The 26,770-nt window shown below is 41.8% G+C and overlaps 1 protein-coding gene across 1 annotated transcript in view; it reads right to left on the bottom strand.

Moving 5' to 3' along the window:
• FBLN2 (fibulin 2) overlaps positions 1 to 26,770 on the bottom strand; it is a gene marked incomplete at its 5' end in the record, with an annotated part of 79,818 nt that overhangs the window by 25,712 nt on the left and 27,336 nt on the right. Inside the window, 3 exons of the mRNA XM_082487551.1 lie at positions 1,065 to 1,251; positions 5,345 to 5,474; positions 10,059 to 10,170. Coding sequence (XP_082343677.1) covers positions 1,065 to 1,251; positions 5,345 to 5,474; positions 10,059 to 10,170 — 429 coding nt within the window. The remainder of the gene's footprint in view (positions 1 to 1,064; positions 1,252 to 5,344; positions 5,475 to 10,058; positions 10,171 to 26,770) is intronic.

The following is a 26,770-nucleotide window of genomic DNA, read 5'->3' as shown; positions in this document are numbered from 1 at the left end:
AGGAGAAAAACTTATGCAGTTGGTTTGGAAACTCTTTTCAACACCACTATTAATTTATTGGCTACTTCTGTAGCTAGCATTACAAGCATCCTGGGATGCACTTAATAGCAACATGGCTATCCTACCTACTGCTTTTAACCACTGGCAAAAGCGCTATCCTTCTCATTTCCTGACCAAGTTTGACAAGACTTTCTGTGACATGAAAACGAATTGTTCAGTGAGTTTCTCAGTCAGCTTTTTGTAAACACATACATGCAAACTCCCTTCGTCAGTGAGATCTCAGCTTGGTCAAAATAAACCCTTGCATTTGTTGGCAAGAGAAAACACACGTTTAGTTCACGAGAAGAGAATGGACGAAAATTGAACCCCAGCATATGCAGGAGGTTACCATACAACTCATGCATGACAGGTGGCTACAGAACGATGCTGGAAATAGCACGACCTTGGGCCAAGGGAGGAAGCATAGCTGTCCAAGCTCCAGATTTGTCACGCTCCCTTTGTCATGCCTCTTTGGCTGCAGGGATTTGACATAGCTCTTCAGCATCACTATGTTCCTATGTTGAAAGAGTAAAAGCAAACTTGCAGGGCTCTGGGGCTTCTCCAGAGCGTGCCGTGAGAAAACTGCTGTGATGTTCAGCAGTACAATAGGAAATCTATTCGCAGGATGTTTCATTGGTATCATAATCCATGGGACTACTTTGGCCGGAAAGTACTCATCATTTGCTTTATGCAGAATCTTTCAGGATTGCTTCTGCTAAAAGATAATAGCAAGCGTCACCTTTGCTTCTTACCAAGGGCTAACAGCGGGTCTCTGCACTATGTGACTAAGGGGGGAAGAAAAAAAACAAACCCCAAACTACTAAAGAAGATATGTTTTGAGGATCAGAAACACCTACACATTTGTTTCTTTTTCAAAACTTATTTAAGAACAAGAGAATCTATATTTGATCTGAGAGGGGAGGCAACTGTGCTCCTGCAGCATTACTCTTCCAGCACTGGCCTGTGTAACTGTGTGAGACAGAGACCTTATCTGCAATGCCTTCAAATCATAAATGGACACTTACCCTTCTCAGGCGTCACTGTTGGCAAAGGTTCAGGATGCCTTTTTATTTCTGGATGGATAAAGTGATCTCCCCCTTCACAGCAGGACAGCATCACATGACTGCAGGGGTAGCCCAGATTTATGTTGGACTCACAGGTTTTCCCCTCACTCCTTAATCGCAGGCCCAGATTACAGCAATCACAGCATTGCTGCAAAAGAAGACGACTATCAGTAACAAGGATTTAATAGTCCGCTTCAGGGATGAGCCCTCACACACACCTAGAGCTGATCTACACTTTCTTTAACAGTGGAGCATCTGGAAAAAGCACTTAGGGTTTAGACAGTTGCAAACATCAAAGCTTTACTTGTGCTTGGTTTTACCATCCTGCACAAATGGGTCAACTGCACCCCGGCCAAACATGAAGTCTCGCTGTGGCAATGATTTCAGCAACTTCACGTGCAAGGAAGCAGCGGTGCCGCAGACCACCTCTTTCTATAAGGAGCCATTGCTTTGTATATAGTATATTATAAACAAAATAATACAGATCTATACCTCTTTGCATTAGATCTTAAAAAACGGTTAGTTTTTTGAAGCAATGTGAATGGAATTGTAAATATCTTGCATGGACATGAAGATCAGCAGCAGCATCCGAGTTCTGTCAGTATGTCAGTAACGACTCTTTCCTCTGTGCCCCACTGCCCTGCAAGCCTACTATGACCTTTAATTACCTGACTGCCCTGGACAGCATCCCACTGAGACAGCACCTAGAGAAAGGCCAGAGTATATTTTATGAGCTCTTTGCCTGCCTTTTCTTTCCTGAGTGCATCTAAGCAGCAGCTTCACTGACAGGTTGATGCACTGGGGCATCCCTGAAATGCAGTGTCTCCTGCAGTTTCCTCTGCTGCAGGTGCCAGACAAAAAAACATCTTGTGCTTTACGCAGTCACATACCAATCTATTCCACAGGCCACAAAAATACATCAGATAAAAATATACCAAATTCAAAAAGCACAGTGGGTACCTAATCAAGCATGGAAGCTGAGGAGTTGTAAGTTTCTGCTACACAGACACACAGGGGCCATATATGAATTGAAGATGCCTGTCTGATTTAAATGCAAGTGTCCTGACATCCCTGATATATATATATATATATATATATACACATATTTAGATGCTTTCACTGACAGAAGAGTTATAAAATGCAGTCTCTTTCCCTCTGCAACTCCTTTGATAGTCAAGACATCCAGCCCAGCAGCACTCATCTACAGTTTGCAGCTACAGTGAAACAGCCCCTGAACCAAGAGAAGCGATTTCAGTCCATTCAAACATTCAGTCTATGAAAGGCATCAGACACATAAGATGAAGGTCGTAATTCAGACTGGCGCTGGTTAGCTGTGTCAATGGAAAGTCCAAGGACGGAACAGAAGAAACTGAACTAAGCCCCCACTTCCCAGGAGAGGGATCTCTGGCCTGAGGACAGCAAATAAGAGCAGCAGTGTTGTAAGGGCTGGACGCAGCATGGCGATGGCAAGGAGTCACATTTCATGATTAGCAATCCTAGATGGGCACTCACATTAAACCTGAGTCTGTCTCCGCTACAGAGACAGGGAAACTTGCCCGCTAACAGCTCAGCCTGCAGAAACTCTTCTTCTGGCTCACTTTTTTCAAGATTCAAACAGTGTAGCTTTAGAGCTTCGTGAGCATTTTCCATGCAATATGTATCTCTTGCGGGTTCAGCCCAGTACCTATGACTACACCTCTTGTTTTATGTCTCCGCCTTCTAATCTGAAAAAATCCCCAAACATTATAAATAGTAGACTTTATTCAAATCTGCAAATATGCACAGTCATAAAGAGTTGCCTTTACATGACCAAATACACGTTTGTGAAAAATTTACAGTACAGTTCCTGAAGATGCTGAATTATTTTTGATACTAAATGCGTGAAATCATCTTTTCAAAATAATTATTTAAAAAAAAAAAATCTAACTGGTCATGCTAGAAAAGAGAAAAATCCTTCTTTCATCATCCCCAAATCCAGAATCCCCAAATTCAAAATTTTACCAACTGAAAATTCTTTCTGTAAATATTTTTAGTTTGGATACATTTTTTTCAGCTTCAATATGCAAAATAAAAGAAGTTAAGGATGATACATGTTTTTACCAAAGTATTGTAAAATACTGGAATATTTGCTTTGAAGAATATGGCTTTTTCCATCATAGTTTTGATTCACAACTTATCCCATGTGTAGGCATCACAGAGGGTATTAAATCAGTCATATACTTTTGGGTTCAAGTATTTTCCAGATGAATACAAGTGTCTCATTTTCCAGTGGAAAAACTTGTTCGTCAAAAAGTTCCTTCTAAAATGCAAGAACTTGAATGTCTTGATCTGCTACTAGCTACCTTTTGAACTTCACCAGAATTCTACAACTGATTTAATAATAAATACGACTATTTTTACACTGCAACCAAGAAACATACCTTGAAAACCACTGCTTGACTCACAACTTTCTATGCTGCTCTCAAAAAGATCTTTGCTGGAATCCAGCATAATTGGATTTACCATGCAGGCATCTCCTTGCACTAGGAAAAAGTCCCTAAGCACGTGCTTTTTGTATTAGAGTAAATAACAATTAAAAGCAGCCTAAGATTAAGTTGTATTGAGCACAAGCTGAATACCTGGGTCTAAAAAACTGGCCCTGTTGCATTCATCTTGGAGCAAAAGTAAGGACCCCACATCTAAAATGCCTGAAGACGACTTGCACGTTTATTACCTGGAAGTAAAAACCTTGGCTTTGGCAGGACAGCGTAAACATCTTCCAAAGTCTTTGGGGCAAAAAATTTATCTTTCCACATTCCAGACAAACTTCTTTGATTTATGACACCCAGACACAGCAGTCACTAATAGCGGAGTGGATCAGGGGAAACACCGCTATGCACAGTCAGCATTTTCTGCAAGGTCACCTCTGAAACACTGTTTAATTATAACAAAATTCGAAAGCCTTTCTTAAAGTCTCAACAGTCTCAATATTTATTAATTTTTACTATTTTTTTTCAACCAGTAGCTGCAATGACTAAAGAGCTAGAGGAGCTAAAGAGGAGGGCAAAGCTGTTCCTTCAATAATTTTTACCACTTCAGATGGTTTCTCTTGAAGGAACACATTCCATTGGAACTGGCATGAGGGGCTATTCCAAGAGACTATTTCGTAACTTGTTTCAGTTCAGGCAGGAATGATGAAGTTTTCCCTCTCCACTTCTTTCTGAGGAATGGCACGTGCGATAAGGCTTACTCTACGGCTCGTGCTCGCTCTGGCATGCAAAAGACCCATGGTGAAAACCTAAAAATAATAATTCTGTCACACTTCAGAAATAGTCTTCTCCCAAATGCACAAATTCTCTTTTTATTCTAATGGTAGACTTCAGACACAAGTAAATAATAGTTCTGAAAATGACAAATTGGCATAGCTAATTAAACTTAAAACTCCGCAGTAGATGCCCATGTGTTTTGCTTTTCTAGCGAACAATTATCTGCAAGAATCGCCTATGTATAAGACCAGACAGAACTAATCAGTTTCCTGCTGAGACAACGGAAACTGCACTTAAGCTTAGATATAGCTATGTAAATTATTATCAGAGTGAAATGAATTCTGAAATGCACCCTTCTGCTAAAAACAAGACAAGCAAGCAAGCAAGATGCTGAATCTTCAAACTGGTTTAAATTGGTTTGGCTCCACTGATTCTCATAAAGCAAATCTCATTTATATAAGCCGAGGCTGTGGCTCGTGATTTGAACCATTTGTTAATGGTCTGCCTTTATTTATGAACAAAAGCTTCCATCATCATCTAAAATGCTTGTTCCTCTAGTCCATCGTTTTGTTTAACTGAGAAATGAGGCTGCAATTCAATACTGTAGCCAAGCAAACCGTTCAGTAATGGGTTTTCGATTATACCTTCAATTCCGTTTTGCCCTGGCATTTTCTAAATTCTTCTACACCACAGATATAAAAACTAAAATGGTCTTTTCAGCTACTTCCAAAGTGAAGAAGCAAAAGTAATACAGCAAGTTAAATCTTAAAAATGGAAATGGAAATAATTCAAAACAACATTACTGAGATTTAAAAGGAGCTGCATCACCAGGCAATTGAAACCTGAACGCAAACAGCGTAATTTCCCTGCCACATTCCTGCAACTTTATCATTTTCTGTGCTCCATAATAACGTAGGAAGAAATTACTGCTAAATGCAGGAAATGAGGACACTTCCTATTCAGAACAAAACCTATAGAAGCATCAGAGCAACTTACCTTATATGGTGACCCTCCACAGGGATCGCTTTCCTCTGGTCCGCAGGCATCTCCTTCCTTTGCAGCAATCATGCCAGCCAGGCAGCTGTTCTCCTTCACGGTGGAGACGCAGCACTGCTTCTGGGCAATTCTGCAAAGGATCATGGAGGTCAAGCGTTCACTGACATCAAGAAGACTTCAAGATGGGATGCAAAAAAACCTCAGACCTATTGCATTCACCATACATTCCACAGATTTAGTCTCTCCCTGCATGTGTGTCAATACCAGTATAATACAGACAGTACCACTGACCTTTGCAGGATACCTTTTTTTCTCATTTGTAATAAAAAGATGTACTGATAAATGCTCAAGAAGCTTTGTGTTTAGGTCACTGTCTCTCAAAGTCTGGTCATCAATATCCCCCTCACAGCTCACCTATACTTGTGCAACAGTCCCTCTTCCCCACGTTTTGCTTCTCGGAAGTCTTCAGAAGGTTTCAGAAACAGAAAACAGACAGAACCCTTTTTCCTTGAAAAGCGGGGAAAGGGAAACGCACCTGTACACACTTACTTCTTCACCAACCAGAGGACTGAAGCTCTGGGCAGGACTTACGGGAAGGGCCACATCACAAAACCCCTATAAACTCTTCTTTATAGCCCCGCAGATTGTAACCCAGAATTTAAGCTTTCCTCTAACTTCATTTATCAAAGAGAAGGTTATGGGTGACTTGACGGTATATGAAGTACTTTGGGAATGTACATTTTCTCTCTATGGCTCTTCAAATCAAACATTTTAACAAGACGTACTGAAGGTTAAAATGATTAAAATCTAAACGGCAAATTCCTAAATGAAATTTAATACTTCTTTATTGAAATTAAAATAGTAGGGAAGAGTATTTTATTAAGTTCCGAGTGGATTTCTCCCCCCACCCCTTCAAAGAGGTACCTGCTTCTCTCATAAGTAAAAGGGCAGACAAAACCACATCGTTCCCTTGGCTTTACTCCATGAGCCTGGCTCTCAACCCAGGCAGCACGGAGACCTGCAGCGCCCCGGGAGGGCTGCGTGTCTGGTCGCGGGCAAGGGAAGGGCCCCTGTGATGGGGAAGGGGGAGGACTGAGAGCTGCAGGCCACAAGGATTCTCCGGAGGGGGTTATGTTGAGTACGTGACCTGTAGACTGGGCATTTGTGACACAGACGAACCCGTTAAAACCCAGATGAAATAATATGTTATGAACAAGAGTAAATTTCTGTTCTGGACAGATTTGGTGGCATGCAGGAATTAAGCAAAGTTTATCTTTTTCCAAGAATAACCTCGATGTCTAACTATCTTTTGCTGCTGCATTGTCACAGGGCACACTGCCTTACGGGGCACCCCGGCAACGACGAATGGGAGGGTGATGCATTTGAGCAGCCAGTGCCTCACAGCGAAGCAATTCTCCCGCAACAGAATTATTTGCAAAGCAAACAACTTTTGTCAGTCAGATACCATTATTACTGCAAAAAAAATACAGTTGTCCTAGGAAAAAAACCCTTTTCTTTCCTGAGAAAAATGTATTTCCAGCTCACAGCTTTCACCCTAATGCTTCAATTAAAATAAAAAAAAAAAAAAAAGGAAAGGGATGTCTCTTATTCCAGTAGAAACCAGGCAGTGACAGCCGCTTTCCCGATACCAATGGCTTGTTGTGTAAGCAGGAAACAGTGGTTTGTGTTTGATTACAGGAAGGGGATTACCTCTTCCATGTGCTTTGCTTTCAAAGAAGTTAGTTTTCTAATCCGGTATTAACTGCCAACTGGAGAAACACAATTTTTTGAGCAATGAATGGTTATTACCCAAACATATTAAAGTACCAGTAATTAAACTATTATTGCTTACATAGGACATCCAAAATTTCATTTAAAAATTTAAAAAAAAACTAACAAAGTTATTATCATTTGTAGAAATGACAAAATGCTACAAGCAGCACTTTATATGTGCAAAGTGTTTGTTGTATTAAAACACTGAAATCTCTACAGATTCATGTTCTGAAATGTGACGTTCAGCCATGAGAAATTCCTTTCATGTATGAAATACACTGTAGAAACAGTATTGTGTGAGGCAGTGGAGTATCACTGGCCATTTTTTATTTTAGTATTTTTTTAACTGTCAGCATTGCTAAGTTTCAGCTACTCTATTACAAGAAAATGAATTGGCAACAAACAGCGTTAACCACACTCTCGTTTCTTCTTCACAAACCTACTCTTAGCAGACCAGATAAATGAGTTGTTGGTTCAAAGAAGACTCAGAACATTTCTGCTTTAGGGAAAGAGTTTATGAGTTAAGATCAGTGAAATGACGTCCATATATTAAACTGATGTCAGTCTCTAATTAGGATACAGTGTCAGCAAAAAGCAGGATTCATACTAGAACAGCTGATGTAAATGCCACCCGGATAAACACTGCTCTATTATGATAAAACACATTTCAATTATGAGATAAAAACTACTAGACTGGGTCAGATGAGATTTCATCTAGCCTAACATGCTATTTCTGATACAGCCAGTGGTATCAGCTCTGGGAGTATTTTTACATCTGACTATCAATTCACTATCTGAAGATTTCCTGTAACTTGCTTTATTTTAAGTTCGTTCATCTAGTTGCTACACGTGATCTCTTTTAGGTAGTCCCAGCTGCAGCAAACTCCTCTGTTGTAGAAGTCATTTCTAGGTAACCTGCTATTGTTTCTTAACAGTACCATTGTGTCTGTACCATCAAAGGAAACAAATTGCATTTAAAATAGAATTCAGATAAGCAAGACTTGTTTTACTGTATGACATTTAAGAGGCCTGGAGAAATGAAAAAGATGGGAAAATTTATACTGCAATGTGGTGGGGTTTGGCATATAACTCTTGGTCAGATCAAATAAGCATCATTGTGTCCCTGGCTAAGCAAGACATTACCTTGTTCCAAGGGTGGGACATCACATTTCACACATCACTCGCCACTGTCTGTCTGCACCCACGCTCCATGGAATCCTAATCTGTGTATTTCTAAAGGGTCATCTTGACCTTGATCACCTCAATTAATACATTTCCCATCCTGCAGTTGGTGTTGTTGGTCATTACACAGAGTTACACCAAATTGGTACGTGAATATAAATTGTCCGGAGACATTGAGATACATCAACGAGTAGCTTTAACATTTAAGTTTTTGCCACTTGAAAACCCCAAAAATGGCATTTAGAAACAGCTGGCACCTCAATCTGCAACCTCTATATAAACAATCTACAGCCTCAGCAGACACAGGGGATGCTTCACTCATTTGTTTCAGCTGAAAAAACTGATCCTTCAGTGCACTGACGGTCCCTTGTGAAACCCAAGTATTTATAGACAACTATCCTGGCAGGACAGTAACTAATTTTTACAATTAGTATCTATCTTACACTTTTAAAAATCTCTGCATACTGAGTGGAGTTACTGGCAGCCTCTTTGGAGATTATATTACTTGCAGGCGTTTGGGCACAAAAGATGGTGCACTGCAGGTGTGGATATGTGCATGGTGACCAGCATGGCACGCTGGCACATCACCCAACGGGAGCGGTATGTTTCCATCTACGCTTTGAAGGTTCTGAGGCCACGGATTTGAATACTTTTTACATCAAATGTTTTCTTTAGACAGAATATTTACAGGTGATTTTAAGTCTTTAAAACAGGGATACAACTGAAATTCTGAAAGTAAAACAACTGAACCCCTTATCTCTTATTCTTTTAAATCCTGATAGATTCACAGGGACTGAAACATTTAGGTCTGGCTTTTTCATCTGAACCCAGCCTCAGATGTGCAGGTGCAACTCATTAATGTATTGGATTTGCACCTACTTAGGCCAAGGCTGGAATTTTTTAATCTGTCTTTACTTCATAGACAGTTGGTATGCGTCAGTTCTGTCATGCCAGATCCCAGTGGAGGGGATTTTAATCTCCCAGTAACTTCAGAAAGGTGCAATGATACTAACTTTGATAAAAATGATTATGTCAAACTTTTTTAATGCTGAAAATGTTGGGATCGCTCTCTTCCGGATCGCTCTCTTCTCTTCTTAGAGAAATCCATCTGGCTTATGTTACACCATATGAGTCTCATAACTTTGCCTCCATCCCTCCCTAAGGCCTGTTTCAGGCTAGGGGGGAGGCGAGAGAGACGGGATGGGTTGCAGCTAGCATAATATGCTGTCCATGTTACTCCGCACCCATTCTTCTTTTCTTGCTGAGCAGTTTGAATCTGGCTCCCTCCCTCACACCAGATGCTACTGATACCAGCGGCATTATCAAAGCTTATGGTCCCCCTCCAGCTGAACACAGACATCAGAAACAGCAGCTATTCATACTGGACAATAAACACATCATTTAATGATATGGATAATCATTGCATTTAGCAGTTGCCAAATGGCAAACAAACTCTGCCCTTCTATTCATCTGTGACTCCACAGATGCGCATAAAACTGGGAAAAAAAAAATTGTGCTCTGCTCATGGGAGAGAGGAAAAGAAATCTTAAAAGGCTGCTGTTTAACTTAGATTTTGGGGAAAGGGAGGGGGAAATCCTTCTTTCCAATTTGCCATGACACATTGCCAGCCTACCAATAATTTATACAATGAATGAACAGTTCCCAGCCTCCTGGACATCCCACGAATTGTACAATTGTTTGATTTCTTCTAAAGGGCTCCACTCTGTTAATCTAAAATGCTCAATTTTGCCTTACGTACCTGCAAATATCACCATCCATTCCACTTACAGGGATTTCTGTGCACTCCCCGTTGTCTACAGCCCACTGTTGTCCAGCTCCACAGCAGCTCTCAATCAATTCCTTTGTGGAACCTGCACAAAACATACACCCAGATTTTTTTTTATGGAATGGATTCATTTTAGCTCTATTTTCTTAATTGAGAAGATCTTTAAAATAACAATAGTTCAGCTTTTTCTTCTTTTTTTCTTTCTTTTTTTTTTCTCCTTTCTACATTTCATTCTGTTATATGCAAAAAAAAAGAAAGAGGGAACCGATATCTGCAGTATCTTGACAAAATCAATCACGTGGTAATGTCTTTCAGGGAGGAACAGCAGAAGCAAACAAGAGCTTTAAATAGAATAAAAGACAACTGGTTTGAAGACACCTCCACCTTTGACATCTCTGAACAAAAAAACCCTGAAAAGTCATGCTTGGCCACTTAATGCAACTTGATTTAGTAAGTCATTATGATGTTGTAACAGTACCTTCACTACCAGTAGCTGGGCTAGCATGAAGGTGTCCAAGTAAAGTTCACAACAGATGAAATGCAGCACATGGAGTGTACACAAGCTTAGCGCATAGCACACGCAACCTTCAGTTGCTCTCTTATATCAAATTGTAAATATGAAGTTTCACTGAAGAGTAACAACAAACTGAACACATTCCTTGTCATGGTCCCCTAAAGTTCTTAATATTTACCAAGAGTACTTTTAGTGGGCATAACACACGTAGCATAAAGAAATTGTTTCCAGAAGATAAAGAAATTTCACTCCTCAGAATTACCTAGAGTACATATACCTAGAGTGTCCTACAGCTGAATTTGAGGGTTCAGCTGGTTTAAAGTCATAGCGAAAAGGGTTTGAGACATAACTCTGAGACTGCTAACAAGCTCATGTAAAACACTGGCACTAAGATGGAGTAAGAGATGGACATGTAGAATGCAGCACTAGTTTTTACATTTTTCCCTGTGGATTTCCACTTAAGATGTAAACTTTCAGGTTACAGTGAAATATGACTTTAATTAGTGGATCTTCAATATACTACAAATCTACTGTCTACAGACTCAAGTCATATCAGACTGGGCAGAAACAGTATTTTTTGGAGTCTGTAAAGTAGCTTACTTTGTGATGGGACATTTGCCATGCTACCGGGGTGATACCCAAACATCCACTAACGGAAGCCAACTAAACTGATGCTGAAGTGCAAGGAGCCCGCTCCATAGCAGCAGCTGGCAAGCGCTGTGCCGTGTCATTAGGAAGATTTCTCTTGCGACTGCTCACGCAGCGGATGGGCTCCATCGCACAAAGCACATGGTCTCCCCATTGCCAACTAACGGGTCCGCAAAAGGAGGTTACTGCTTTGGGAACAGTTACACAGATATCAGGTAAGAAAATGATTAAGAGATGCCTTTCAGAGAGACATGAGGTGCATTACAAATGCTTGGGGGCTTTCACAGTATTGATATACACGTCAATACACATAGTAAAGATGGTGTATCAGACCACAGGGCTCTGCTTTCTCCACAAAGAGTCAATGGCCCTCTGCTGATGAGTTGGAGCAGCGCCTGCTCTCTCCACTGGCTCATCAGAAGTGCTCCAGTTGCTTTTAAAGCCATTTATATGGATATAAGAAACACATTGTGCATCCTTCCAGGCCAGTCTCTGGCACGATTTGGTGTTACCATTAAGAGGAAGCAAGACTAAACAACCCCAAAGTAGACCTGTAGATGTGTGCATGCAATGGACCTTGGGTAGCTCCATATCTGAGCCCTCGCTGACCAACTCCCAGCAAGCCGCGCTGCAGAACAACATATCTTCAAGAACCCTCAGCCACTTTGCAGGTAAGTGTCTCCTGAATCAGCCCTGCTTACAGTGGGAGGGGAGAACCTCTTTCTCTGCAAGGGTTTTAGGAAAAATGCCATGGCTGCAGAATGGCGCTGCTGAAGGTACAGTGCTCTTCTGTCGAGACTTAGCAACAGAACTAAACATTTGGAAGCCAGTTTTGCACATTTTAATCGATAAGGGAATTGCTTTTAGGTTGATAGGAGTGATCCCATCTGAACTGAGAACCCTCTCCTCCTGCATGTTGACAGTAGTGTTAGATGACAGCTTCTCCAATAGACTAGATTTGATGAAAAAGTTAACAGAAACCTTTCTTTTGTCTGCATTTGGTATATGGTACCAAGCCAACTAATTTTTCTTTGCAAAACTGTAACACTTAACTATAAGTGAGACATTTTTAGAAATGGCTACAATTCAAAACATCTGGGTATCCATGCTGAGCAATTCAGAAGAAACAGAGACAGCCTACGTTACCAGCACATTTCTGCTGTCGTGTACTTGCAGCGGTTATTCTATGTTTCAAACAATACTAGAAGAACTTTATATAGTGCATTGTAGAGCTAAGTTGTGATTAGATATCAAGGCTAAGAAGTTGAAGTGTAGTACTATCTTCAATGTTAAAAATATTGGCACTTACACAAATAATACAAACCTCCTCAGGATAAGATTATTCCTTTGTACTTGTTACAGTTAATTTAGGAGATAATATTACATTTTGGAAACTGGAAAGTTCTCATCACCAGAACTTGCTTGCTTTATAAAAAGCAACTACAAAAATTAATGAAGATACCAAACAGTACCGGTGCCAATGCAGATCCCTGAGGGGCACCACTCATCACTAATCTCCATGTGGACAACGAGCTGTTGACCACTACCCTCTGGACGTGACATTCCAACCAATTCCTCATCCACCGAACAGTCCACACATCAGATCCGTATCTCTCCAATTTAGAGAGAAGGATGTTGTGGGGGACCGTGTCAAAGGCCTTACAGAAGTCTAGATAGATGACATCTGTAGCTCTTTCCTCATTCACTGATGTCGTCACTCCATCACAGAAGGCCACTAGGTTGGTCAGGCAGGACTTGCCCTTGGTGAAGCCATGCTGGCTGTCTCAAATCACCTCCCTGTCCTCCATGTGACTTAGCACAGCTTCTAGGAGGTTCTGCTGCACGATCTTCCCAGGCACTGAGGTGAGGCTGACAGGTCGGTAGTTCCCAGGATCCTCCTTTCTACCCTTTAAGAAAATGGCAGTTTCCCTTTTTCCAATCACCAGGGACTTCACCTGACTGCCACGACTTTTCAAATATCATGGAGAGAAACACTGGCCCAGGTTCCCCAGAGAGGTGGTATATGCCCCATCCCTGGAAACGTTCCAGGTCAGGCTGGACAGGGCTCTGAGCAACCTGAACTAGATGAAGATGTCCCTGCTCATTGCAGGGGGGTTGGACAAGATGGCCTTTAAAGGTCCCTTCCAACCCAAACCATTCTACAATTAAACACATACAAAATACACTGCCTGCAATTGTGAAATATCCACTTATGAGAAAAAAACTTTAAGAAACTGTATTTAACACGAGGGAAAAAGAGGGGGAGAAAGAAAGAATACATGTCCCGTTACTGACTAAAGATCTCATGGGAGAAAAATTACCAAATTTAATTTCCTTGTGTGTTCTTTGATCCCCGAAAGGGTTCATTACACACACTCTACAGCAGTGCCTTAACAGACCTGAGCTTGATTTGGCTGAGCCCCATTGACCACACCAGTTGCCAGATGAAACACAGTTTTGCAATAGGATTAAGCCATGGGGTCAAGGATAGGAAATATTGTCCCCAGCTCCTCCTGCGGGTGAGCTCGGGGCCAAGCCTGAGCCACCTGCGGAGGTGAGGGGGTCTCTGTGGGGGCTGCTGCCTCATGCTCTACTCCCAGTTGCGCAGCGGTACTGCGGGAACTTAGTTCCCAACACAGAGCCTATGCTCCTGGGCAGATGGGAACATTAAGCATTTCCAAACCACACTTCTTGGTGAAAATATTTCAACTTTTTAATTACATTTTTCATTGAAATGAGGAAAGGTTCTTCATCACTAACTCGGATGGATGGGTGAGGGGAGGAGACTGCAGCAAGTGTGAAGACACGGCTCCTCACACCTGCAGCCACATGTGTCCAAACCAGCACCAACCTTGTGGCCCAGAGCATCAAACCCTGCACCACCTGCCACCCAACTGCCCTTCTGCCGCAGCCCTCCAGCATCTTTTGCTAGTGCGTCAATTAACAGTAACTCCAAAAAAGTAGCAACCATTTTGGCAGTTGACACGAAGAGGGGCAGGTTGGGCTTCCAGGACAAAACCCATCCTTTTTGTGCCCACAAACTCCAGCTGCGTGACTTTATTAGGTCACAAAGAGAAGGGGAGAGGCGTTATGGCAAGTGAATGCCACAAAAAAGTCATGTGCATATTAAGGACTGCAGACAAGATCGTGGCACAGAGAACTTCATCTCTACCCTACATCCTTATTTATATGTTGAAAAAAAAAAAAGGAGCGAGGGGGGAAAGAAGGTGCACTTCACACTTGTAAATTTTACTTTATTTTCTTTAAGGCTTCGGGGAGAGACAACCCAAAACAACCTTGAAGCCACTGCACCCTTACCCTGAGCAGCACAGCTGCAGAGGGGTTTTGATGTCCGAAGCCATTTCTATCCTCCCACATTGCCACGGTCATGCTCACACACAAGGGCACATAGCACCGTAGCCAACCGCAACTGGAATTCAGTCTATGCAATGCTTTCATTTTACGCAGTGTATTAACAACATTAAAAATATACTTGAGCGTTGAAAGCTGTATTACATGTAAGAGTTGCTATATGACATTAGACGGATGATATACGCATTTAAACTAGGCAGGAAATACACCTGGTACCAGATAATTACAAAATATTGCTATAAAATAGTTCTTCAACACAGTTTTAATTCAGCCCCTTAGTGGAAACTCCATTCATTTTACCAAGTGCTGAAAGACATGTTGCTACAGTATTGCTAGGTTTAAAACACACGAATACGGCAGAATTTACTAATCTATATCACAGTAATCTACATGATTTATAATTCAAATAAAAATTAATTACTCATTCCTCACTAAAGAGTCACTATCAGATTGCTGTAGTGAAGTGCCATACTATTAGAGCAGTCATATTTACAAAATATATTGCCTTTTGTTATGATCCTATGAATAATTAAATCTAGAATGCAGTTACAATAAAATGAACAAACTATTGCATTTTATCTCAATCAGGAATTAGAAAACCTGAATAATTCATACTAGGACTCACAGTCATTAGCATGGATTTATGCTATTTTGATTATACAATTAGTAAGAACAAATATATACAAGTAGATACACGCACAAGACTGAAGATCACACACAGCTTCCACGCTGGATGGAGACTTTAAGCTATATGTATAACAAACTTTGAAATATGTAAACATTCAAACAGAGCTTTGTTTATTTGGGGCTTTCATGATATTAGCAAATTTAGAGGTAGATTTGCATCCGCTCATGGAAAACAAAGTCATTTTATTTGAGAACACCATAATCCTGAATATTTGTTACACTGTGTGCATCTTTGATATTTCATAGAGTCATTTAACAAGCCACCTGTTAAAGGATAATTTGTTATTTATGAATTTCTTCACTAGGAAAGAAAAAAGTAATTTATTTCAGGCTGTACTATAAAACAGCATCATGTCTCATCACTTGTTTTCAATTTAGTAACTTACTTCCTACCATTATTGCTCTACATCACTCTGAAGATATGAACTAAAGTACATTTTGGCCTAATCTCAAAAGTTTGTGTATTGTCTTTTAGAGACATTTCAAATTTAATTCAAATATTTAGAGAAACAATTTTCCCCCCTGAGAATGTTAACTCTTCCTTGACTGTGCTTTAAGATGTCATGTTGCCTCAGTGCCTGGTCCAAACCTGACTAGCGGTGGGATGGCCTCCCGCTGACTCAGGGTCACACCAAGGTTCTCCATAGCCACATGATATGCACACAGCTTTTACATGCTGCTATCCAGGAATTTCATCTTTTGGCTAGAAAAACATGGTATAAGGGGTGCGTGTGCATATTTTTAAAAGCTGAGCTGAAGCTCAAACATTACACAGAGGAAAACACAGAGTTAAGGCTACTATGTTGTTTGCCCCCACTTCCACAGTGAACCACAAGTTTGTTAGAAGAGTAAAGGACACAAAAGGGATTCTCAAAAACCCTCCTCCCCTTTTTTCCCCACAGCGTTCACAAATTATGTTTCGAGAGATAAAACATGAGCCAGCTCTATGACTGGTCAAGAAGGGACAGAATATTTCAGTTTCTTGGCAGAACTTTTTTGACACTAAAGTTTCACTGATTTCAGCTTCACCTGAATTTCCACTCAGAACGTTTAAGTGGTTTAACGCATCTGATTTCATTGCTTACTTCCATTCTCACTTTAGTTTTGCAGCTCTGCAGAACATTTGCATCGATTGACTAACTCCTATAGTGCAAATATCCATTCCTCCAGCAAACGCATTGACTCACTGACTGAGCTATTAGGGACGTTTTATCCACTATTCTCCTGTTCTAAACAGTTTTTTTGCCTGAGCAGAACACAGGCAGACGAACCTTAAGGCTTCAGCACGTGAGCAGGGAGCACTGACCAATCCATCCAAGCCTTCCACCCACGAGTGGCAAGTGATGGGTTAAATCTTGGCCATTAGTTTGAACAGTACCAAGATTTCATTCAGTTAAAATAAACTATTATTTTCCTTTCTACTAAAACTATTATAGGAGCCATGATGCATTAAAATCTTAGTTATTTTTATCTAGAGAGACCGTGTAGGCAGATGCAGCACAGGGACTTGGATGTAACCGTTTGATCCAAGATATAGATAAAGTTCAAAAGTGGTATTATTCCCAAATCAGATTACCTATTAGCCAGGGAAAGCCAGTGCACTGTATCCCAGATGAAGCACAAATCACTGGAAGACTGGCATTTCAGGGGCAGTGTGCTATTGCTGGCCCTGGGCAGCTATATCTCTTCACTGCTGGCTTTAATTTAAGCTGTTAATTGCTGGATCGGCACTCACGTGTGAAAGAGGTAATGTTCATACCTCCTTAACTAAGCTGAGCTCTTGTTCTTATGATGAAGCACGCTACTCAGTCGCTATACCTGAGGAAAATAATTTATCTTCCCTACAAGTATAGTACTTACCTTTGGGGTGGAGGGGGAACTCAAACCCAACAAACACCGCAGGATCTTGCACGGAAAGGAGTTTTAAGATTAATTTTGATGTGGAACCTTCTAGAAATGAGGCACTCCATTAAGACGCATCTTCATTTTGAGGATCTCAGTGCTCATCCACAAGAGAAGCTGGCAGCCACGACTCTCAAGCTATAACATAATTTTGAAAAAAGCAACTGCAGACACTGTCCATGTCTGGAGCCGGCATAAATCAGCCACCCCACAGAGCTCAGTGGAGTGGGCTTGCAGCCCAGGCAGCAGCAGCCTGCAACACAACAGGTTAATGAACCGGCCTCTGAGAGCAGTTAATGAGTCTCCCCAGCAGCACCCATTGCAGATAATGAGTTCCCAAGTAGCAAAGCGTGAAGGCTGGCTCCTGAGGTACTGGAGTACACCAGCACCTTCTCACATCTTAAAAGACAGCTGTTTTGGTATAAAAGCTGATCCAGTGGGATAGGTTACTTTCACCTGCTGCAACCACCTTCACCCACCACAAACAATATCACAGAATCGTCTAGGTTGGAAGGGACCTCCAAGATCATTGAGTCCAGAGTCCAACCATCAACCTAACACTGCCAAACCCATCACTAACCCATGTCCCTCCACACCACATCTACACGTCTTTTAAATCCCTCCAGGGATGGCGACTCCACCTCTTCCCTAGGCAGCCTGTTCCAGTGCTTGATAACCCTTTCGGTGAAGAAATTATTCCTAATATCCAATCTAAACCTTCCCTCGCACAACTTGAGGCCGTTTCCTCTTGTCCTATCACCTGTTACTTGGGAGAAGAGACCGACATGCCCTCGCTACACCCTCCTTTCAGGGAGCTGTAGAGCAATAAGGTCTCCCCTCAGCCTCCTCTTCTCCAGGCTGAACCCCAGTTCCCTCAGCCGCTCCTCATAAGACATGCGCTCCAGACCCCTCACCACCTTCGTTGCCCTTCTCTGGACACGCTCCAGAATCTCAATGTCTAATGAGTGGAGAAAGAACAGAAATGGTAGCAGAGCAGAACAGGAGCAGTTTCCATCACCTTTCCATGAACACATGCAGTCAAGGAAGAGATCAGAGTGCTGCTTTTCCTGTCTAGTCAGTGCTCATGACTTCTTTCCCCACTCCCTTATAAAAAAAAAAAAAAACAAAACGCACCTTGAAAATATGTTTATAGTTTTATATATGTCTGTCTTTGCTTTTAAACGAAGGGGTATCTAGACCTGTAATGCACCCAGTGCATACATTTCACAAGAATTGTTTGCTTAGACTGGAGAAAAAGGTATTGTATTTTCTTATCAAATATCTGCCTGAGAACATATAACCATATTCTATGGCAAATACCAAAGGAGAAATTCACAGAATAACGATTAACTTGACGGAGTTCTTCAAATACTGAAAAAAACCTGTTTCCAGTGGGTCTTTTTTCTGCTTCCACCTCTTCATCATATAAAGCTTTAATAAATAAATAAATAAATAAATAAATAAGTACTGTAGCTTTACCCCTTAATAGGTTGTCATTTCTTATCTTATCAACAGTCTGAGAGGCTTTATTAAATTCCCTCATTGCATTTCACCAGTTGGTTGTGCGGCGTAACACGTTCTTAACTTGATTTATCCAAGATGGCTAGGAAGACGTTTTAATGAGTAAAGGTAAAGAGGCGAACATTTATCTTGGCAAAGATAGGGGAGGGGAGAGTGACAACACAGCCCCAAAGCCAGCTGCTTTCACTTGAAACTGAACTATCACTTACGTCATTAGGACTGGTTAAGCTTTCTTCAGGACCTGTTCCCAGATAAATTAGCGTATGGTTTATTCTGTGCAGGTTACTGCAGGCTCCTCAAAGTGCCTCGGTGTTCAGGAGCGTATTTGACTCTAAATCTTACTGAAACGAGAGCAGTGCTCGAGTGTTTCCATGATCAAATCCTCAGTTAGCTCACTGCTGGGGAAGGGGCTTTAACCCACGTGCGCTCATTAGACTTTTAGGCTCCTCTCATTGGAAATAACGAAAAAGCAGATTGCAGGAGAAATATAGGCTGAGCTGTGAGTTCAACACACATCTCATGGCTTCGATCCAGTACCTAATCCTTCTCTCCTCTTTTCTGTCATCTTCTTCCTTTCCTACTGGACTCAATTTGCCATGCCATTACCACAGCAATGTAAGCGAGGTCCAGCACACTTGCAGCAACCTGCCTTCATTTTAAACTTCATACAGCAAAGCGTTTTTCTATGCTCTCCTACTTCCTCTGAAGTCACCTGCGTCTCTTTAGAAATCCATCCCACCATTCATCCAGGACAAGTTCCTGTTATATTGCCTTCACTCCTTGGGAGGCATCTGATTTCCATTTCAACCTGAAAATGCTCTGTTTCCTACATTATTCTTTTTTCATAAATTCCTTATGCTGGCTTGCTTGGCAAAATAGAAAGAGTTGTGTCTGCCCAACGGCACAATGAAAAACTGAATAAAACAAACTGAATGTTCTCATTTCACTATGCACTGTACAATAGAGACATACATCAACATAACCTCAGCCAAGGATTGTCTGGCAGATTTTGCTCAAAAGTGTGAATGAATAGCAACCTTATATTCCCTCCGGCTTCAGTTCTGGATAATCCTTGTAAGTCAAAACTTGTATTACCTGTGCCAGAGGTCAGATAATTTAGGCTATGTTTGGTCTTTAACGTTTCCATGACAGCACCCTTTATTAGATCCAGGTTGAAAGAAGGGGGGGGAACAGGGGAAACAACTAAATAAATTCTTCAACCTTTTTCACCAACTAAAAACCTAAGCAATTTCTCTTCCTGCCTTTTAAAAATTTGGCTTATTTGGATCTATCCTTCTGACATACACAGGTCATACACAATCATCCTTCTATCAGCTACAATAATAACTCAAAGTAGGCATAGTGTTTCTTGCCCTTCAGCGTAGTCTTGGCTGTATTTTCCTCCTCAACTTTCCTTCCCCAGATATTGCACTGAGTATATTTATGCTGTCCATTAACGTTCAAAAGAGCCGAGGCTTTGGAAAGCCTGGTTCCGATTACCCTTGTAATTTCTGTCTAAAGAATTTTATCTTGGGGGAGAACATACTCTCTGTATGCTCCTTTTTGTGGCTAGGTAAGCTCCCTTCTTCAAAGCCGGCATTTCCACCAGCCCTACTTAATTTTACAGTTAAAATTAAGAGGCATAGTGTTCACTGGGGATGTAGTCTCTGTCAGAGCACTTGGGAAATTTAGGCAGGATCACTGAATCCGATGCAACTCAAGCAGTTAGTAATGCAAGCACTTCCAGTACGTTCTTAGCCAGTTACAAATTGAGCTGAGGTTGTAATGATAATTAAATTACAGAAATAATATTCATTTAAAAAAGGCAAACAAATATAAAAAAGCAAATGGACGTGTGTGTAAGACCTTAATTAATCTTACGTGCTCCCCCTACTTCTGTGTGTTTATCTACAGAAAAAAAAGAATTCATTAGTTTCCCCATGTAACTATTCAAAGCCCCACACTGCAGTACTAGGGACAGCCATCCATCAAGACGTGCTGCTGCTGCTTTAAATTTTAAGAGCGTAGCAGTGAAAAGGGTCTTTGTTTTGGTCTGGGAACTTCCATCAAGGACAAGCCAAGCTATTGTGCCATTTTGGAGTTCAATTGCTTAACAGCACTAGACACACCTTAATCATGCAGCCCATATAAATACAGGATTTGATCTCATACCAATCACAGTAGAAATCATACTTTTGTTTAAAGTCATAAAGGAGGACTGTACATCTGTATCTGAATCGGATCTTCTTCACTGGGACTCAGATTGCAGGTTTAGACACCACACGCACGCTGGCAGAGCTAAATGTGAGGGAACTAGGTACGAATAATCAGATGAAGCCAACCCCAAAGTTCACTCGTCTTTCAGGCTGCAGCTGTGAGCTTTTAGGTATTTGAGTTTTGCAACTTTGGTTAACTGAAAAAAAATAAATATCCCAAGCAGATGACCAATGCTTGATCTGCTTCGATCACCACAACCGCGTGCAGCACAGACTAAAAATAAGCACCCTTAGCTGCACTCTAGGAGAGCCCATCCAAAAATTGTTCACAGAAAAACTCTTGCATCATTTTTTGGGGAGAAAAAAGGCCAAGATTTTCTTTCTCTTCATGATCAATTCACGCAAAGTAGAAAAACAGTAAAAATCATCAGAGAAGTTATTCACTGTGAATTGAATGCTCTTCTCTATTCAGAACATCACTGAAACAAACTGGGAAAATTTCCTCCCTGACTCATCCCCAGCTGCTGGTGTCAGCTCCTTTTCTCTGCTACATTTCTCAACCCGACTTTCAAAGGCACTTAACACCGCATGTTAACAACAGAAGCAGCAGCAGCAGGCCAAATAGTCTTGCACACCTTGAAAAGGTAAGAAAAGATAAGATTCCACGAGATAGCATCAGCCCGCGAGGGGCAGCACACCCCAGGAGCCTGACCTGCTCCTGGTGAAATATGTGCCCTCCAGCTCTGTTTGGACAGGGCTGAGGACTGTTGTGCAAACAATTCTGAATATCAGAGGAAGGAAACCTCTGAGTTTCATTGAGTTTCTCGTTAATGCATAGGGATGCTTAAAATTAAGAGACAAGTTGTTGTAGGGCTCCAGCTTTCCTTATTTGGGTATCCTACTAGTCCTTGTCAGGTTTACAATCATAAATTACATTGTTTATTTATTTTATGATGTTCTGAAGAGCTCTCTCATTTCCTTTAGCTTTTCTTTATGAAGTTCTGCAATCAGCGTTTGTGCAAGAATTTCAGCAATAATGCTTGTGGCCCAGGGCATTTCCTGGATTAATGACAGGCTGGAAGAGTTGATGGCCCACGGTTCTGCCCTGATGCATTAACCCCACGGAGGTTTCAATTCTCCAGGAAGCACCCAGCGCCAGAGCAGTTATTGCGAAGGAAATTCAGTGGGATACTTTAGTCAACAGCAACAAAACAAGCTTCCTTTTATCCCTCGCAAATGTAGGAGGAAATATTAATTTGAATGGGCTGATAATGACGTTTGGAGTGTTTCAGGAGAATTTAGCAGCCGCCAGCAGGAAGCATAGCAGGAAATTTCTCTTTTGCCATGCAGTATGCATCAGAACCGGAGCTGTTCGGAAGCAAAGTTTTTCAATTCCCTAAGAAATTAAAGATTTGGGGTGGAAATTAAGAAAATAAGAGTTTTTAACTTCCAAATGAAGCACCTTGTTTGACACTGTTACTGTGGTTTCAAACAGGAGCTGTTGGGTGACTTGTTTTGTTCATTTCCACTTTAGACCTGACCTCCAGCTCAAACTGTCTGGTCCCCCACGGTGCAGCTCAGTGTAACCCCACTGCAGCCTTTGCCCACGATATACCAAGACATGACATGAACTGTTTAATTCCCTAATTCCTCCTGGTCAAAAATCTACACCACTCAGATCACACCCAAAACTCATATGTTTTGTTTCAACTCATTGTTCCTAATTAAAAAGAGCAAGTCATGCTTGTATGTGCTCATCAAGATTAACGATATTATTGTATACTTGCAAGTGCTGTTACTGAAGTTACCTTCAAATAAGGCAACCATTTGCAAATTATTGTAAACGATAGCAGAAGTGGCTGTTTTCACCTAAAGTTAGGGTGTGAGCCAGTGCCCGTGGAAGCCCACAGGCCCTGTCTCCTCCTTTCTGAAAAATTAAAGTACAAGGGCCTTGAATACGTAGAATAACTACGAACATGTGTATATTAAAGCAAGTCCTCAGTTCAGCAGCGTTGATGAAACTTAGACACGTGCTGAAGTCCTTTTCTGACTCAAGTCCTGTATGAGGCGCAGTGAGATCAAGTATGACAGGGCTTCCTACTGGGAACGTTCAACAAGTAACATCTGTCTCCTACAAAGTATGAAATAATCATAAGGCCACTGTGAAAAGATTAGCATTTCATTAGCTGACAGCTTGTATCTGTCTCTACAGAACCTTCAGCGATCTCAGCATTTTATGCTTTTGGTAAGCGGCAGAGATAGTCGCAATACTTTTCCTTCTCAAGATCTCACATATACATCACTCAAAACAGGCACAAACAGGACTGGAAAGAGAGAGCCACGGTCCAGCTTAGCCATGCACTCCGTGCCCAGCTAGGAAGGAGACTTCTCTTTCTGGTGCTGACCAGCTGGAGGAGAGGACTGTGTGCCACAGCAGCACTGGGGCAAGCTCCACCACCCCGCATGCAGCACCTGAAACAGGCGCAAGTTAAATCTCAGCTGGAATCTGATCTCCTGCAATGGACTCTGGCTACACTTCCTACTTGGAAACCACAGGCTGCAGCCAATTTTAAAGGAATTTACATTCCTGAACATATTTTACTTTGGAACCAGAGATGAAGAGAGAGAAAAGGGACTGACTTGTGAAAAGCTCCAACTCTGTGATTTAAATGTGTTTTGGAGCATTTGGGATAATGCGGCAAATTCTAATGAAGGGTGGAGGAGTCTCTTCATCTTTCCCACAAAGGCTCATTACAGTTACTTACTGCAGGAGACATCTGAAACAGAGTTAAAAGAAAATATTAAAAGAGGCAAAATTTTACGTACCACTTCATCAATACATTTCCAAAACCCAGGTTTTATTATTTGCATGTAAATAAGTAAAGAATCAATTGCTCATTTTCTTTCTTTTGTAATACTCAACCACGAGCTGGGGAAGCAGTGTCCACTCACACACAGCACCTGCTCGGGCTGAGGAAACAGGACCCAGATACGGGAGGCGATGATGGAGAACAGAATTAAATGAAAAATAGAGCAGGGAAGTGGTTTTAGCGCTCTGTGGCTAAAGCTCAAATTATAATTGAATGATCAAGGTAGCAGGATGGTTCAATTTTGAAATTTCTTATCCAGGTTGCCAGTTCACGTCAGCCTACCGATAGGTAAGAGGCAGGCAGGCAGTGCTGTACTGAAGGCTGTCGATAATAAGATGCATATCAAGCACTTTGTTGTGATAGAAACCTCTTGGGGGGGCACATAAGAAAGGAACTAAGTGTCCATATACTTAAAGCCAGAAAAGCCTGGACATAGCTGCGGAAAGAAAATAACTTGCCGAGTCATAGTCCATGAAGCAGGGATCCAAGTGGATGAAAGACCAGGCTCTTGGTGGCTGAGAGGTTTTGGCGCCCCACCAAATTGCACAGGCCCACGTAGACAAGCACAGTGCTTAGGAAGGCCAAGGTCCTTTACACGATTCTCCGAATTTTAGTTGTTAGCTTAACAACTGCGCTCCGTTACCCAACAGCTTCACATGAGACAGTGTTTGTTTATAGTCTCAGGCTACAAAATGTTGATGCAGAGTCAAGCCTTTTAATGTTTGCATACGTTTAACATAAGTTTTTCTCTCACCCCTCTTGAGTTCTCAGTGGCCTACTAATTTCTAAGGAAAACGAGCACAGTCCTTGCATCTTCACTTAGAAGGGATCTGCCCGTTTTTTCTGGAGAAAGGAAAAATACATTCACAGCCCAATAAGGCATAAATTTTATCTTCACATATGAGGTAGTTACTTCATACAGAGCTGCTTGCACGCTGAAGAGCTACAAACACAAGTGCAATTCTGGTAACTACTGACACATCATTAAAAGCGTGGTTTACACAGTCTGCGTTCAGTCCAGAGGTGGCTTCACAGCCTGAACTCTGTCTGAAGCGTGCGGTTACCACCTCAACCGTGTTGCAATAATCCAGCTGCATTTCCACCCTTGAAATCAAAGCGATGTATTTATAACCTGCACAGAGACCAAAATCACTAGGCAGGTGGTTTTTTTCAGTGCTTTTTTTTCTTCCTGCGTCAATACACCTCGTGAAAAACAGATTCTTTAAATATGGTCAGAGAGCACTGAGAAGATGACTGAAAGATAAACTCACCCCCTCTTGGTTTTTCAATAGGTCCAGGCCAAGAGGAGACATCTCTGAGTGCTGACTTGTCACACGCTACCGAGGCACACTGAGTGGCCGTACTACTTATAAACACGGACATCATTCTGTAAAAGGGACTGGAATGTAGATTTTTAATTAGGTAGGTGACTTAATCGAATTTATTTTGTTATTTATGTGCACAAAGGTAAATCAGCACAGAACAGGTCTTTTATAAGCTACTCCACAGAAGCAGGACTCTATGCAGAATGTTTGGTCTCTCCAGCACTTTTAAAATGACTGCTAGCTGAGATCCAATTTGTTTTTATTTGGATTTGCTAATTACACCTTTCTATGCTGTACCTGCAATCTCAAATGGACGTGAAACAGATCTTTAAAAGCAAAATACAACACTAGGGAGCATCCACAGGCAACCCCATAGATCTCAGTAACGTGCCAGTGGTATCCCCCCATTGTTTTCCCCCCATTTTCCTCATTAGATGCAACTTCTTCCTATTAAGCCCCCAAAAAGCTTCACTTCCTGAGAAATGCCTCTGAGGAACGAAGTAGCACATCCCGCACCTCCCAAATGGGATCTTGGTGGCCGGAAAGGAGGCAAATTCCTCCGGGAAGGCCCCTCCTTACCTCTGCCAGGCTTCTGGTCAAGTTTAAACCCAGTAACTCAGTAACCTCAATACCTAACTCACGCGAGGGGAAATCCTCTCTTTTACAGCACTAAAACTCAACATTTTAAGACTTCAGAGATGAAACATGACGTAACGCACATGTGAACTCCTGAATAATGTGCTTTCTGATGACACCTATGCGATGAGAGCTTCTGTGCTTAGCACTAGCTGCATTTCTACAAGGTCTAGAAGCTGCTGCCCTGCTCTCCACCCTCTATTGCCCCCATCACTGATAAACTGACCTAGACCTCAGCGGGAAGGAGAAAGGGAGAAACGTGCGGGACAACACGGAACGGTACAGCACGTTCTTGGCAGTGGCCGGGCACCAGCCAGATCCCTCCCCCAGGAAGGAATGCATCTTTCTTAATCAAGGGAGAGGTTCAACTTTGAACTTGCTGCTTCTCCCAGTCAACAAACACTCTTTGTTAACTGCCAGCTGTTTCCTAATCACTTCGAGACATCAGCTTTCACGTAGGACAAGGGCCACCACGCAGGGGTGAGAGGTGAACAACTGCTCCCCCTCTACCAGACGGTTGGGAAGAGGGAGTCAAAATCTGACTTCTGGTGTGGCTTTGCCACTCTCTATAAACTGCCATGAAAAGGAAGAGGGGTGGAGGGAAGATGGGGTATATATGACTGTAGCAGAGTATCGGCACATATTTTTGCAGTGTCTGCAAACCAAAATGAAAACTAGAAATTCTTATCACATCAGATATGGGAGTCCTTATAAAAATTTGAAGAAAAATGTACCTGTTTCCAATCGCAGGAGTGCTCTGGTCGGCCACCAACCCAACCAGCCCAAGCTGCAGGTACCTAAGATGCATTTTGCTTGGAAGGATTTTCCAGTCCTTTCTGCAGACGAGACAGAAAGCTTTCTGAGGCCTAACACTGCCCCTACGACTCTGATGTTCGGTACAGGAGCATGGGAGAACGCTTTTCTGTAATGGCAGCACAATTAACGGTTAAAGCTGCCATGCCAGAGAGAGCTCCAAAGCTGCTGGGGAAGTACC

Source organism: Vanellus vanellus (genome assembly GCF_965231255.1).
Source record: "Vanellus vanellus genome assembly, chromosome: 9".
Classification (NCBI taxonomy): domain Eukaryota; kingdom Metazoa; phylum Chordata; class Aves; order Charadriiformes; family Charadriidae; genus Vanellus; species Vanellus vanellus.
Note: the sequence above shows the minus strand (reverse complement) of the source record. Positions and strands in the feature narration are given on the sequence as shown.